This window comes from Leptonychotes weddellii, chromosome 8, assembly GCF_054177405.1.
Source record: "Leptonychotes weddellii isolate Sample4059 chromosome 8, ASM5417740v2, whole genome shotgun sequence".
NCBI classification, from domain to species: Eukaryota; Metazoa; Chordata; class Mammalia; order Carnivora; family Phocidae; genus Leptonychotes; species Leptonychotes weddellii.
In genome coordinates, this window is record NC_138376.1 from 93,410,382 (window position 1) to 93,426,575 (window position 16,194).

At 36.0% G+C, this 16,194-nt stretch overlaps 1 protein-coding gene across 2 annotated transcripts in view; it reads right to left on the minus strand.

Annotated features, from left to right (window-relative positions):
• The window catches only part of SERINC1 (serine incorporator 1), a 34,851-nt gene that overhangs the window by 9,253 nt on the left and 9,404 nt on the right, over positions 1–16,194 (minus strand). The window contains exons 1-3 of one of the 2 annotated variants that reach the window (XM_081828890.1): positions 9,006–9,146; positions 7,203–7,243; positions 5,776–5,945 (exon numbers count right to left, since the gene is read on the minus strand). In XM_081828890.1, coding sequence (XP_081685016.1) covers positions 5,776–5,945; positions 7,203–7,229 — 197 coding nt within the window. In that variant the 5' untranslated portion in view covers positions 7,230–7,243; positions 9,006–9,146. Of the gene's footprint in view, positions 1–5,775; positions 5,946–7,202; positions 7,244–9,005; positions 9,168–16,194 lie in introns of those variants that run through there. The other variant, XM_006727937.3, reaches the window with a different exon arrangement.

The following is a 16,194-nucleotide window of genomic DNA, read 5'->3' on the forward strand; positions in this document are numbered from 1 at the left end:
AATAGGCAGACAGACTTTGGTATGGGCTGCAGAACCAATAAACTTCCCTAACCCCTCCCAGACTCTCCCAGCTGGGGAAAACCTACAGTGCCAACGTGGGCAAATACCCATGAACTGGAGACACTTTATAGAAGTCTAGCCCTTCTGAGGTAAGATTCCTGCATGGCGTGTGTGTGTATCGGGGGTTGGGGTGGGGAGATGAGTTTCAGTCAGCAGAGAGAAGAGGAACTCTGTCAGCACTGCTCCTACACCACGGCAATACAGTATGGACACAATCTGGCAGCAACCTCTCCCATGGGGCAAAATGAGAGCTGTGAGTGACAGCTACCCCAACTCTGTGGGACAATTCTGGAGAAACCCATTTCTTTCCAGAAGTACCCAGATTACTGAGGCAGGACCTCCATGACTAAGGGGAGACAGGAGATGGGGAAAGCAGCAGGTAAGAATGTCAAAAAGCATTAAAGGAACACAGTTTCTGCCAACTACATTCAGGACTTAAGCAGGAAGTATGTTCACAAGTCTCTGGGAGATCCTCAGCCAAGGATATCTCCGCTGGCTATGTGGGACCCCAAACACCTGGAGTACTAAACCCACACCTCCCACTGGGCCGCCAGTTCTTTGTGCTCCCAAGTGTGGCAGAAAGAGCCAATCCAGTAATAAGAGTGCTCCATGATCTGTAGATAAGGGAGAAACCACAAACTTGAGCCGTACTGCTGCCACCTGGAAACAAAAAGAGTTCCAGTAGCCAGTAAGGTGAGTTTTAAGAAGCAGAGAAGTCATAAAATCTTAAGATTTCTTCCACAAAAGGGAGCAAGAAGTGTGCAGCAAGTGTATAAATACAAGGTCAAAGAGAACCCCAGACACATATAATAGGATCAAGAAGAGTATACCCCATCTGAGGCCAACCAGTAGAGACCTGAGATATCTGCTACCTCAAGCAACAACACAAAACTACAGAGAACATGAAAACAAGAAAACATTCCAACACCAAAAGATGATTATCCAACAACTGAGCTCAAAAGCACAGAATCTTGCAATCTAGTGAATAAAGAAAACAGCTGCTTTAAGGAAACTCAATGAGCTACCAGAAAACACAAAAAGACAAAATCGGGAAAAAAAAAATACATGAACAAAACAAGAAATTTAGCAAAGCCAGAAACCATAAAAAATGAACCAACATCTGGAGCCGAAGAATTTGATGAAAGAAATGAAAAATGCAAACGAGCACTTGCAGCAGGGTAGATCAAATGTAGGACAGAATCAGCAACCTAGAGAACACAAATTTTGAAATAACCCGATAGCAGTGAACAGAGGAAAAAAGAATGAAAAAGAGTGAAGAAAGCCCATTTGATCTATGGTATCTGAACATTAGAATAATTAGCGTTCCAGAAGAGAGAGAAAGAAAGAAGGGGGCAAAGTTTATTTAAAGAAATAACGGAGAATTTCCCAAGCTTGGGAAGTATTATACACCTGAGTTCACAACTCTAAATAGATTATGCTATTATCTCCATGCAAAAGACCTTCTCTAAAACACAAACTGTGAAAGATGGAAGAAAAAGAGAGAATCTTAAAAGCAGCCAGAGAAAAAAGGATCTTAATCTACAAATGATCTCCCACTAAGCTATCAGTAGATTTCTCAGCAGAAATTCTACAGGCCAGGAGAGAGGGGAATGACACATTCCAAGTTGTGGAAGAAAAAAACTGCCAGCCAAGAATACTCTATTTACCAGAGTCATCCTTCAGATATGAAAGAGAAATAAAGACTTTCCCAGATAAATAAAAGCTGAGTTCACCACTAATAGACCTACCTTGCAAAAAATGGTCAAAGTTCAAGCTTGAATGAAAAGATGCTAATTAGTAACAAGAAAACGTATGAAAGTATGTAACAGACTGGTGAAAATATACAGTAAGATCTAGGAAACTAATTCTATAATATGATGACATGTTAATATTTAACTATAAAGGTTAATAAGTATTAAAAAACTATACTAGGTTAATACATAATATAAAAAGTGGTAAACTGTGACATCAAACTACAAAAGGGAAGGAGTAAATGGATAAGAGCTTTTGTATACAATTGGAGTTAAGTTGCTATCAGCTTAAAATGGACTGTTTTATCTAAAAGATGTTTTATGTAAGCCTCACAGTAACCACAAAGTAAAAACCTACAGTAGATTCACAAAAGAAAAAAGGGAAACAAAAGAACCAGAGAACACCAATTTACAAAAGCAGGCAGAAATGGAGGAAAAAAGAAACAATGGAAATACAGAACCACCAGAAAGCAATGAATAAGAACATTACTAAGGCCTTACATATCAATAATTACCCTAAATGTGTATATACTAAATTTACCAATCAAAAGGCATGGTGTGGCTAGATGGATAAAAAACCAAGACCCAACTATATGCTGCATACAAGACTCACTTCAGATTTAAGGACACTCACAGGCTCCAAATGAAGGGATAATAAAGGATATTCCATGCAATTGGAAAGCAAAAGAAAGTGGGGTTAGCATACCTATATCAAACAAAAAAAACTTTAAGACAAAAAAGGTAACAATGGGATGCCTGGGTGGCTCAGCCGGTTAAGTGTCTACCTTTGGCTCAGGTCATGATCCCAGCGTCCTGGGATCGAGCCCTGCATCAGGCTCCCTGCTCAGCGGGAAGCCTGCTTCTCCCTCTGCCTGCTCTGCCTGCTTGTGCTCTGACAAATAAATAAAATCTTAAAAAAAAAAAAAAAAAGGTAACAAGAGACAAAGAAGGCTGTTATATAATGATAAAGGGGCCAACTCAATTCTCCACAAAAATACAACAATTGTAAATACATAAATTGTAAATATAACCCAACATCGGAACACTTAAATATATTAAGCAAATACTAACAGATGTTAAACAATAGTAGACTTCAGTACCCCACACTTTCAGCAATGGATAAATCCTCCAGACAGAAAATCAACAAGGAAATGCTGGATTTGAACCATATGTTAGGCCAAATGGACCTAACACATATATAGAACATTCCATCCAACAGCAACAGAATATACATTCTTCTTAAGTGCACTCTCCAGTATGAACAGATTATATGATAGGACCCAAAAAAGTCTTTTCAAATTTAAGAAGACTGAAATCATACCAAGTATTTTTTCCAACTACAACAGAATGAAACTAGAATCAACAAAAGGAAACCTGGAAAATTTCCAAGCATGTGGAAACTAAACAACCCATTCCTGCAAAACCAAGAGATCAAAGAAATCAAAAGAGAAATTATCTCTTAAACAAATGAAAACAGAAACACAACGTAATAAATAAAACATACAGGACGCTGCAAAAGCAGTTCTTAGAGGAAGTATATAGTGATAAATGCATATATTAAGAAAACAAAAAGATCTCTAATAACCTTAACTGTATACCTCAAAGACCAGAAAAAAGAGGGCCAAAGTTAGCAGAAGCAGGGAAATAACAAAGATCAGAGTGGAAATAAACATGCTTCAGAACAGAAAAAACATAGATCAACGAAACTAAGAGCTGGTATTTCAAAAAGATAAACAAAACTGACAAACCTTTGGCTAGACTAAAAAAAAAAAAGAATACTCAAAATCAGAAACAAAAGAGATGACATTACAACTGGTACTATGAAAATACGTACATTCATAAGAAACTGCTTGAAGGATTGTATGTCAACAAATTGGATAACCAGAAGATAAGGATAAATTCTTAAAAACGTACAACCTATCAAGACTAAATCAAGAAGAAACAGAAAATCCAATTAAAAGATGGGCAAAGGAACTTAGATATTTTTCCAGAGAAGACATACGAATGGCCAACAGGTATATGAAAAGGTGCTCAATATCACTAATCATCTAGGAAATGTAAATCAAAGCCATTATGAGGTATCATCTCACACCTGTTAAAATGAAATGGCTATCATTAAGACAAGAAGTAATGGGTTGACAAAGATGCGTGAAAAGGAAACCCTTGTGCACGGTTGGTGGGTATGGAAACTAGTTCAGCCACTATGAAAAACAGTATAAAGGTTCCTCAAAAAATTAAAAATAGAAACTATCATATGATCTAGCAGTTCCACTTCTAGTTTTATATCCAAAGGAAATGGAAACAGGATACCAGAAAGATGCCTGCTCTCCCATGTTTACTACAGCATTATTCACAATACACAAGATATGAAAACCACCTAAGTGTGTGTCAATGAATGAAGAAACTGTGGTACAGATACACAATGGAATGTTATACAGCCACGAGAAAGAAGCAAACCCTGCCATTTGCAAGGACATATATGAACTGCAAAGGCATTGCGCTAAGTGAGATAAGCCAGACAAAGAAAAACAAATACCGTATGGTATCACTCATATGTGCAATCTAAAAAAGCCAAGCTTGTAAAAATTGAGAATAAAATGGTTACCAGAGTATGGGGTACATGGGGGGGGAGGGGGGCGGAATTGGGAGATGTCATTAAGAGGAACAAACTTGCAACCAGTAAATAAGTCCTGGAGATCTAATGCACAGCAGAGTGATTATAAGCAGCAAAACTGTACTACAGACTTCAAAGTTGCTAACTATTCTCATCACAAGAAAGAAATAATAACTATGTGACATGACTGAGGTGTTGGCTTCCCCTACAATGGCAATCACACTGCAATATACAAATGTATGAAATCAACACTTTGTATATGCTAAATCTACAATGTTATATGTTAATTTTATCTCAATTAAAAAGAAAACACATGTAACGAAGATGGTTAAGAGTGCTACATGCATGCTACTTTGACTAGAGTGTTATCTCAGGGAATAATTGTCACAGTCATTCTGTGATGCATTTTGAGAAGTGTTTAAAAATACATTTAATAAATATATTTGTAAAAGTGCAAATAAACAAATACCAATGACTACAAGGACAAAACAAATCAACTGGTCACAGCATATTTTTCACTAATATTTGTATTTGACTTGTTCATCCTTCCTGTCTTCGGTAGCATAATAATAAATAAGCAATAGCAGATACTCAAAAAAAATTTTATTTAATTATGGGGAGAAAAGAACAGATAAAACTCAAAACATTCAAATTAAGTACCAGAAGTGATGCTCTACATTAAGGGATATTAATAAAAGGGACCCTGAAGTTTCTTTCTAGATTGTCTAGTACAACCAACCATTTAGACAATCAATCACCCTGCTGAGGATTAGTTATTCATTTTGGTTGCACTGTGGGTCTAAGTAACCAAGTTCAGTTTCATGTAGTAAGACTGATCTACCAAGAGCTAAGAGGAGGAGGAATGAGTTCCTCGTTATTAGTTAACAGATATGGTAGACCCTTTTTTTTAAATTAATTAATTTATTTAGAGAGAATGCACAAGCAGGATGGACAGAGCGAGAGGGAGAGAGAATCTCAAGCAGACTCCACACTGAGTGTGGAGCCCGAGGTGGGGCTAAATCTCACCCTGAGATCATGACCTGCGCCAAAACCAAGAGTTGGATGCTCAACTGACTGTGGTGCCCAGGTGCCCCGGTTGATCCTCTTTTTATGATGAACTATAAAACATCATGCATCAGAGATTATACCAATAAGTAACCCAAGGCTACTATTTAATATTTATATTTCTAAAATCTGATATTCTCAGTAGAGACAAGAAGATATTTTTACCTGGTCATTCATGAATAACAAAATAAACCTGCAAATTGCATAACTATTTTAGTTTCTTTAGACAAACTCAAAATAATGGAGAAAAGGCTACCCAGACTTTTGTATTATTCAAAGACGTACCCATTATGCACTGCAGCTCTTGGATCACTGCTGCTCTTCACTTTGATCATTAGGAGAGAGAGGAGAAGATAGAACATAGCCAAGCCAAAGCACAGACGGTACACAGCTTTATAGCCAACCAAAATATTACAAGGAACGATGCCTTTTTCATTTTCACAAAATCCAGGAATCTAGAAAAACAAAGAGTTTATGATGTAGAATTTTTTCAAGTAAAAATGAAAGTTCTAGGTAATCAAATAGTTTAAGGTTTAGAAAACAGAAATTTGCTTTACAGTTTATGCTGAATATGTAAGCAAGGTAAGTCTGGAACATTTTCCTCAGATAGACATTTAACTCTCTTTTTACTTTGAGCCCATGATAAACTACAAATGCTGATCCAAAACTGGATGTTTATTCTGACCTGCAGACTTATTCTAAATTTTCTAAAACTTGCATTCTCCTGTGATATGCTGAATTACCTGTATAAGAGAGAAATACAATCAATAAAAGCTTAAGAAATTACATAGTAAGTCAGCTTCTAAATACTGAAGAGGACAATGATGGCTTCTCAAAGCCAATGTGACCTAAATATATTTTGAGTTTTGATGTCTTATTCTACAAATGTTTTTTTTTTTTTTTTAAGAATTTATGTATGTCAGAGAGAGAGAGAATGAGCAGAGGGAAGAGGCAGATGGAGAGGGAGAAGCAGGCTCCCCGCTGAGCAAGGAGCCGGATGTGGGACTCCATCCCAGGACCCTGGGATCATGACCTGAGCTGAAGGCAGATGCTTAACCGACTGAGCCACCCAGGCATCCCTACAAGTGTTATTTCTGATAATGAATGGATTTGGATTAACAAATAGCTGGCACTGATTTTATTTTTAACTTAGAAATCTGAAAAAGACTGATGGCCATTACAGAAAGTCACACTGGAATCAGAACACAAAAAAACAAAACAAGACAAACAAAACAAAAAACCTTTAGTGAAACAAATGGGAGTAGTCCTCAGAACTACATACACTACTCCTACATATGAGGATGAATTATTTCCTCTAGAAAATGTTAAAGCAAACAGATATGCCAAAATATAACAATTTGTGCCTTTAAAACCAAAAACTTACAATTGTATTTAAGCTAATGGGGAGGCACTACTTCCTTCTGCTAGTTCCTACATGGTCTGTAACCCTTTCCTGGTCTCACTTAAATCTCACCTTTCCAACCCAGTTTAAGCCCTATGGCAGTATGTACTTACCTATACTCACTTGCAACATGTACTCAACTAGGCATCCTTAATTATCCCACTCCCTTGTATGAGAGCAGGACACACCTGGAGAATTCCCATCATTAAGTTAATTCAACCACCTAGTTTAGTCAGGTTAGGCTAGTTCAGTAACAACCCCCAAATATCAGTGGCTTAAAACAGCAAAGGCATAGTTCTTCCTCTTGTACCTGTACAGAACTGATTCTGATAGTCATTTCAGGAGTCCAGGCTGTTGGGGAAGCCACCATTTCAAATAATGTACATGTTGTGACAGATAAAAAAGGAAATTTTGTATCAGTAAGTAGACGCTGATGTGTATTTCTTCAACTCACAAATCACTGATCAGTAAGTACTAGAGACATGGCCCTACATCTCACAGCACTCTAGGAAATGCAAACCATTGATGACCTTCAGAAAGCAGAGAAGCAGAAATATTTGGTGTTGAGAATTAATATCCACCAACTAAACTATTTATAACCATGGTCAACTGGATCCATGACAAAACCATACAAGTATGTCTTTTGCTTATACCCAAGGACTTGAGTAACATTAACTGGTCATCCACAACTACCATGTGCAATGCTAGTTACTTTCACAATCATAATAATCTCATTTTCCTTACCCCAAAGCCAACATCGAGCAGATACTGTGCTTTAAAATGGAAGTCAACTGCCATATTCTTTCTCAATCTCAAATTTTCTGTTGTCATTTGTTTTGTCTTGGTGGAAAGCCAACTTCTATACCTTCTCTTGATCACCTTCTCCCTACCTCCCTCATACAGATTAAAGCCCATTATCTTTAACCCCTCTCAAAATATAAATGATTAAATCTCATCCTAAAAAATCCTTTCCTTAACTCAGCTGCCCTCTAAGACTACCATCTTTGTTACATAAATTCTCAAATCAGCAGTTTATACCTACTGGATACATTTCCTCACAGTTGTTTGATTCTCCTACTTCTGATCCCAGCACTCTAAAGAAATCGCTTTTTCAAGACACTAATGATGTACTGGCTGTCAAATACTTTCTTCCTAAGGTCTGCACAATAGGGCATTCACTTGTTTCACCCTTTTTCATTGTTCCTTCTGAGGTTCCCTTTTCTCTAGCAACCCCTTTCAATAACAGCTTTTGTCAAAGTTACAGTCTTCACACTTTGAATGGTCTTCTTCAGCATATGCTGCCATGGTTTCAACTTTCATCTCCATTCCCAAAACACCTCTAGCTAGGATTTCTTTTTTGTTACATACCGTGTTTTCTACTTCCTGTTAGATACACAAACACACTTTCTCACACATGTATGTAGTGCACTATCCCTAAGTCAATGTTTTATAAACTAAATGAATCATCTCCTTTTACAACCTGACTCCCTGAAAATTTTTTTTTAAAAAATAAAACACCTCCCCTCCCCGGTTAACAGTAACAGTTTCCTGCTAATTGTCTAAAATCAGAACCTGGGTATTATGTATGATTCTATCACTGCCAATATTTAAATCCAGATTCAGTTAATTCTATATTCAGAAAAGTTATTGCAGGCCCCCTACACAGTTCTTGATTACACGATTAAAAGAGCCTCCACATTTAACTGCTTGACTTCTAATTATCAGATCAGTCTTCCTAAAGCATACGTATTCCGCTCAACAAGCTCTTTATCCTCATTTTGCTTCCTATTTTTCAATCTCTACATACAAAAATTCTACTCATTCTTAGAATGTTGCTTTTTCCATGAGACCTACTGAGTTCTGACATTTAACTGGTTAGAATTACTTATTTTTCATTACCACAGCATATTATCTGTACCACCATCAGAAAAGTTAAGCTTATGTAAGTCTTATATTCTTTCTTTCCTAAAAGATTATGAGGATTACTAAAACTGGAATTACATGTTATCTTACTTTGTACATTACAATTTCCAAAACCCAACAATCGGTTTTAAGCATACTCATTATAGGTTCAGTTGATCAATTAAAAAAAAAAAACAAAAACAAAACTAACCTTATTCAGTTGTTCTTCCATTCCCGGTATCAACATTACACAAGCTACACACACTCCAACAAGCAGGAAAAGTGCATAGATCAATCTAGTTACAGTAGAGTTGTTTCCACTAGGACAGCATCGACACAGCAAACATGGGGCACTGCCACATAAACACGGAATCTGGGAAAAAGAGTATTAAAAATCAGTATAGTTTAAAATGATACAGTGAAAATTTGTTTCATCCACTCAAAAAAACCAAACCAAAACAAAACAAACAAACAACCCAGGACTGAAGTTAAAGCAATTACCAAGGAACAAAATCTATTTGGTTCACAATAATTATTCACAAATAAAACTTAGTACTTTCTGTGCAAAGATGGACCAAAGTCAAACATAAAAGCGCTTGACCTCTAAATCAGTTAAAATAAATCAAATCAGTTAAAATAACAAAGTAAAAAAAAAAATTACCAGCAGCAAAGAGTTCAGCAAAAACAAACAAAGAAAAAACCTTGGAATAATAACAAGCCCATCTCTGGCTCCTGTCCTTTAGCCCCCAAATATGATACTGGTGAATTCACAAAATTCTGAGAATTCTCAAACACCCCAGAAGAGAAAAAGAAGGGAACTGGCATCCTTATCTTTTCCTCTTCTGAGATGGTGGTAGTGAAAAAAGTGAAAAACTCAGGCTAGCTAACTTTCTCCAGTGGAACTCCACAGTAAACTACACTAGGGGAACAAGATAATTCCCTCACCAGGAGAGCTGAACGTTGATAAAGCAATCTGCCAATAGTTGAGAAAGGTTAAGCGTTAAGGTTCTCACAAGGACTCACCATAACCTAGGCTGAGCTCCCTCATACTGTTAGACTTCAGAAAGCTGGACAGACTAGGATATTCCAGTCTTACAGTGATAGCTCTGGGGGAAAAGTCTCAGAAACCAAGGGAAGGGAGTATGGTAGCAGTCATACACACCATAGTAACCAATATACTACAGGAACAAAGCTGTTTATACTAAGCTTAAGAAAGAAAAAAAAAAGTCATGGTAACTATGCAAACATAACTCTAGCATGCATAATAAATAAATAATAAATAGATAAATAAATAAATAAGCGAGCACAACCCTCAGAGGGAAGGAAAAAAAAAAGGGTGAGGAAGAGACATTTGAAGAATCCAGTCTGAAACAAAACATAACTCAGTAAGAAAAGGAAATTCTGTACAAGTGCTTCACCTGAACTACAGAAATATAACAAAAAGCAAATGAAAAAGTTAAAAAATGAAATGGGAAAAGAATAAAATAATGAAAAGAGAAAGTCAAACTTAATAATTATCAAGGAACAAAACAGACACAGCTGAAAATAAAACTACTAACAGAAAAAAACTTGAGATAATTATTATAAACTTAGGTCAAGATGCAGTTAATAGTGACCAGACATATCCTACTGCCTTCATCAATGGAAAAAATTAAACAAAACAATGGTTTTTCAGACAATTAACAACAGGAAATGCAGGACAGTAATTTCTGAGAGAGGAAACGATGTGAGCTCCATGACTGACCCATCTTTCTGCCTGGGGAGAGCTTCCAATATAGGGAGAGGATCTAAGCAAAGGCCAGCAGTCCACCCGAATTAAGGAGATAGTTGGGAGCTGGAACAGAGTTGGTCACTGAGAGAAGTAAAGGCAGCTAGAGTTTACAGGGCAGAATCCTGGAGAGAAGAAAGCTACAAAGTGAGCTCTGGAAATCTGCAGAGGCTTCAACTTGAATCTTCAGCAAAGCACTGATCATGGCAAGCATTTGAATAAAATACCCAAGGAGTAGGAAGAGTTGGTATTGCCACCAGCCACAGTGGAAAAACCTTGTAATCCAGGAGGCAGTGAGTTATAGGCTATTGCTTAGAAAAAAAATCAGCCATAAGATTAAAGGCTGCTCCAGCCTCACTTAACAAAACATAAAGGAAACATCAAAAAGGTCAAATTTTCTTCAAGTAACTCACCTTTGCCCAAGAATATCATCTTTTTAAAATACATCCATCAAGGTAAAATTTACAATGTCTGACATCTAATAAAAATTTGATAGTTATGCAAGAAAGTAGAAAAATACAAGCTTTAATGGAAAAATAAATCAAAATCAACCCAATAACACAGATAACTTATAGATAATGGCATAAAAGTGTTATTTTAACTATATTTCATACTCTCAAGATTAAAAAAAACCATCAGCATGTTAAGGAGAGCCATGGAAGATTAACATAAAAGATCTATACCAAACCTGTAGAAATGAAAAATAAAGTAACTAAACCAAAAAATACTAAGACACCACAAAAAAGATTAATGAGCCCAAAAACACAGCAAAAGAAATGCGACAAAAATGCTAGGACAAAAATGAACAGAAGATCAGTGTAGACAATTTGAAGCAGCCTAATGTAAATGAAATTGGAACTCTCAAAAGAGGAGATGACAAGAAGAGTCCTACTGAGGAAATAATTGTCAAAATGTTCCCATATTTAATCAAGATTATAAATTCCCAGATTCAAGAAGCTCAATGAAATTCTAGCAAAAAAACCATGGAAACCACACCAACTCACATCACAAACTGCTTAAAAACAACCATAAGCAAAAAAATCTTTAAAAAGCAGGCAGAAATATTAAGGCATATTATATAAAGAGAAACAAGGAAAGGTATCAATTTTAATTAAAAAACTGCAAGCCAAAAGTAAGCACTTAAAAAAAACCAAATGATAAAATTTTATGCTCAGTGAAAGTCTCTTTCAAAAACTAATGCAAAATAAAACCATTTTCAGACATAAAAAGAACACAAGAATCCCAAACTAGCAGACCTAAACTACCAGAAATGTTAGAAGGAAATCCTTCAAACAGAAGGAAGGTTATACCAGACAGCTATCTATACAAACGGAATGAAGAACAATGGAAATGGCAAAATATAAGGAAATCCTTTAAAGGACAATTATCCTTTTTTTATTATGTTCACTTAGCCACTGTATAGTAAATCATTAGTTTTTGACGTAGTGTTCAATGATTCATTAGTTGCATATAACACCCAGTGCTCATCACAACACATGCCCTTCTGATAATTATCCTTTTAAAGCAAAAATAATAGCAATGTATTGTGGGCCTATGTTATAACGAAGGTGGAAAAAAAATATGGTGATTGCAAATAGTATGTAAGAGGAGACATTGAAGACATTCAACTATACACTAATGCGAGGTTCTAATATTATAAATAAGTGGTATGACTGGACATGAAGACAGATTGTAATAAGTTAAAAATGAATACTATACACCCTAAAGTGACCTCTGAGAAACTCAAGACAAAGAAGTATAGCTAGTAAGCCAATGGAAATAAAAGAATACTAAAAATGGCCAATTAATGCAAAATAAGGGGGAAAAAAAAACTACACAAAAGGGATAATAGGACAAACAGAAAATAGAAAGATGGTTGATTTAAGCCCAAACGTAATAATCACACTAAATGTAAATGGCATAAACACTTCCAATGAAAAGGCAGAGACTGTTAGATAAATCCAATTCTATCTCTTCTACAAGAATCCTACTTAAATATAAAAATGCAAATAGGTTGGGGCGCCTGGGTGGCTCAGTCGTTAAGCGTCTGCCTTCGGCTCAGGTCATGATCCCAGGGTCCTGGGATCGAGCCCCGCACTGGGCTCCCTGCTCAGCTGGGAGTCTGCTTCTCCCTCTCCCTCTCCCCCTGCTTGTGTTCCCTCTTTCGCTGTGTCTCTGTCAAATAAATAAATAGAAAAAAAAAATGCAAATAGGTTAAAAGTGAAAGAAAGAAAAAACAAATACCATGCTATAGCAGTACCAGACAAAATAGATTTCAGAGCAAAGAATTCTACTAGGGTTAAGGAGGAACACTTCATAACGAAAAGGGGACATACATGGAGATATTCATGGAGGAGACCTATAATCCTAAATGTTTCTACATTTAGTAAGAGAACTTCAAAATGCATTAGGGGAAACTAATAAAACTGAATATAACAAATTCACATTTATATTCTCTCATTAAGTAGCAAAACAAAAATCAGTAAGGATATAGAAAATTTGTATATTATCAATTAATTGTGCCTAAGTGACATTTAGGGAATACTCAATCTAAACAGAGCAGAGCACAAACTGTTTTCCAGAATGCACAGAACATTTAACCAAAACAGACCATATTCTTGGCCATAAGACAAATCTCAAATTGCAATAAACATACAAAATGTCTCAAATCAAACGACCACCATGTATTCTTGGCCCACAATGGAATTTAGACATCAGTAACAGAAAAAACATCTGGAAACTAAATTTTAACAAACTTCTAATCAATCCACAGGGAAAAGATATCAAAAGGAAATTATACAAAATGAAAATAATGTCACATTTGTGAAATTTACAGTATCAAATGATTAGACAAAAATAAAGATTTCAAATCAACAATCTGAGCTTCTACCTTAAAAAAATCAAATAAGCAAATTAAACAAAAAATAAAGAAAATAACAAAGAAGAGAAATCAAGGCAGTAAAAAGCAGAACAAGAAAATCAGTAAAACCAGTTTTAGAAGACCATTACAACTGAGAAAGAGACTGATCAGGATATAAAAGTGCAAAAGAGCAAGAGTAAACACACAAATCATGAATTATGGAAATGTGAAGAGACACCAATACAGATCCTAGAAGCATTAAAAAACTGTAAGGGATAAGTATGAACAATTTTATTTAATACCTTAGGTAAAATGGACAAACTCTATGAAAAACCCACACTGCCAGAAATCATTCAATAAAAAATATATATAATGTTGGAGCCTGATTGGCTCAGTCGGTAAAGCATGTGACTCTTGATCTCAGGGTTGTGAGTTCAATCTCCATGTTGGGTGTAAAGATTACTTAAAAATAAAATCTTAAAAAAAAAAAAATATATATATATATATATATATCACACACACACTGAGTAGCCCTATAACTTTTAAAAAATTAAATTTGTAGTTACAAACCTTCCCAGGCATAGATGGTTTCACTGGGTGAGTTCTATTAAGCACTTAAAACTGAAGAGGCAAAACACTTCAGAACTCTTTTCTAGTGGGCCAGAATTACTTTGACACTACAGCCAAAAACATTATAAAAGAACAGACCAATATCCTTCATGAACATAATTTTTTAGTATCTTGTCAATTCAAAATCAATAACGTAAAAAATATATGAAGACTTCTAGTACATGTTTGCCCATGCAAGAAGCATGGCAGTCACCACTCTGTCCTCACCCGTAAAAAGCTGAACAGAGTAAAATATCAAAAACTCTTTTAGGATCCATAGGAGGGATTAGGATACGGGGTAAATCACTGCCCCCAGACTGGAGACAGATAGGCAAATACAGGGAGCCGTGCTTTACCAGAGCAGAGAATCCCAAGTGGAAGTCAACTTAGGAACCAACGCCCAGGAAGGAGAACCTAAACTTTAACTGAAAAATTGCTGGAACTTACTGTGGAAATTCCTTCATGCTTCTTGCAGCAGAGGGGAAAAGGAACCATTTAAAAATATACCCAGAACACTCTGTTCTTTACAATGCCTATGCTAAGGAGAAACTAGTTAAGCAGACCCTAACCTGCTGGGGTATTATCAGTGTCACAATAATGCAGGGAAAGGGAAATACTCAATTCCAGCCCAAATTAGCCATCCTCTTCCACCTAGGAGGAAAAAAAAGCCCAAGAGACACTTGTGAGTTCACAGTCCAGAGACAGGTTCACTAAATGACTAAGACCTAATCATAGGGCTGTGGAACACTTCTCCTTTCTCAATACCTCACCACAACGTTATTATCAAAAGGATAATAAAACAATATTGTCAACAGTCCACAGATTTGAAAACCTAGATAAAACGAATCAATTCCTTGAGAGACACAAGCTGCCAAAACTCACACAACAAGAAATAGGCAATGTGAATAAGCCAGTATCTGTTGAAGAAATTGAGTCAATAATTAATAACCTTCCAAAACAGAAAGCACCAGACCCAGATGAGTTCACTGGTGAACTCTACTAAACATTTAAAGAAACAAAATACCGGTGCTCTGAAATCTCTTTCAGAGGACAGAAGCAGAGAAGACTGCCTAACTCATTTTATGAGACCAGCATTACTTTTAACAATATAACTAGACCAAAGACATTATAAAAAATGAAAACTACAAATCAACAGCTCTCATAAACACAGATGCATAAATCCTCAACGAAATACTAGCATATCAAATCCAACAATATATGAAAAGAATTATATACTATGACCAAGTAGGTTTTATCCCTGATATACAAGAATGGTTCAACATTCAAAAAATCAGTTAATGTCCACAAAGATGATCATATCAGTAGAAGCCCAGAAAACATATTTGACAAAATCCAACCTCATTCATGATAAAAACTCTCAAAAAACTAGGAATAGAGGGGAACTCCCTCAACTTGATTAATAAAACCAACAAAACACCTACAGTTATCACATTTAATGGTGAGAAACTTAAAGCCTTCCCAATTAATATCAGGTACAAAGCAAGGATGTTTCCTCTCATCATTCCTTTTCAACACTGTACTGGAAGTTCTAGCTAGTGCACTAAGACAAGAAAAGAAAAAAGGTATATGCATTGGGAAGGAAGAAATAAAATTATCTTCATTCACAGATGGCATTATCATCTACATAGAAATTTCAAAAGAAGTGACCAAAACAACCCCCACAAAATCTTAAAACTAATAAGTAATTATAGCAGGGCTGCAGACAGAAGTCAACTGCTTTCCTATACATCAGCAATGAAAAAGTAAAACTTGAAATTAAAAATACATTACCATTTATGTTAGCATCCAAAAACAAACAAAAACCCCAAAATACTTAAGTATCAATTTAACAGAGTACATACAAGATCAATATGAGAAAAAACACAAAATTCTGATAAGCAAAATAAAAGAACTAAACAGGGATGCCTGGGTGGCTCAGTCAGTTAAGTGTTTGTCTTCAGCCCAGGTCATGATCCCAGGTCCTGAGATCGAGTCCTGCATCGGTCTCTTGGCTCATCAGAGAGCCTGCTTCTCCCTCTGTCTACCACTCCTCCTGCTTGAGCTCTCTCTAATATAAATAAAATCTTAAAAAAAAAAAATTAGAAAAAAAAAGAACTAAATAAATGAACAAATATTCCACATTCATGGATTAGGAAGACTCAG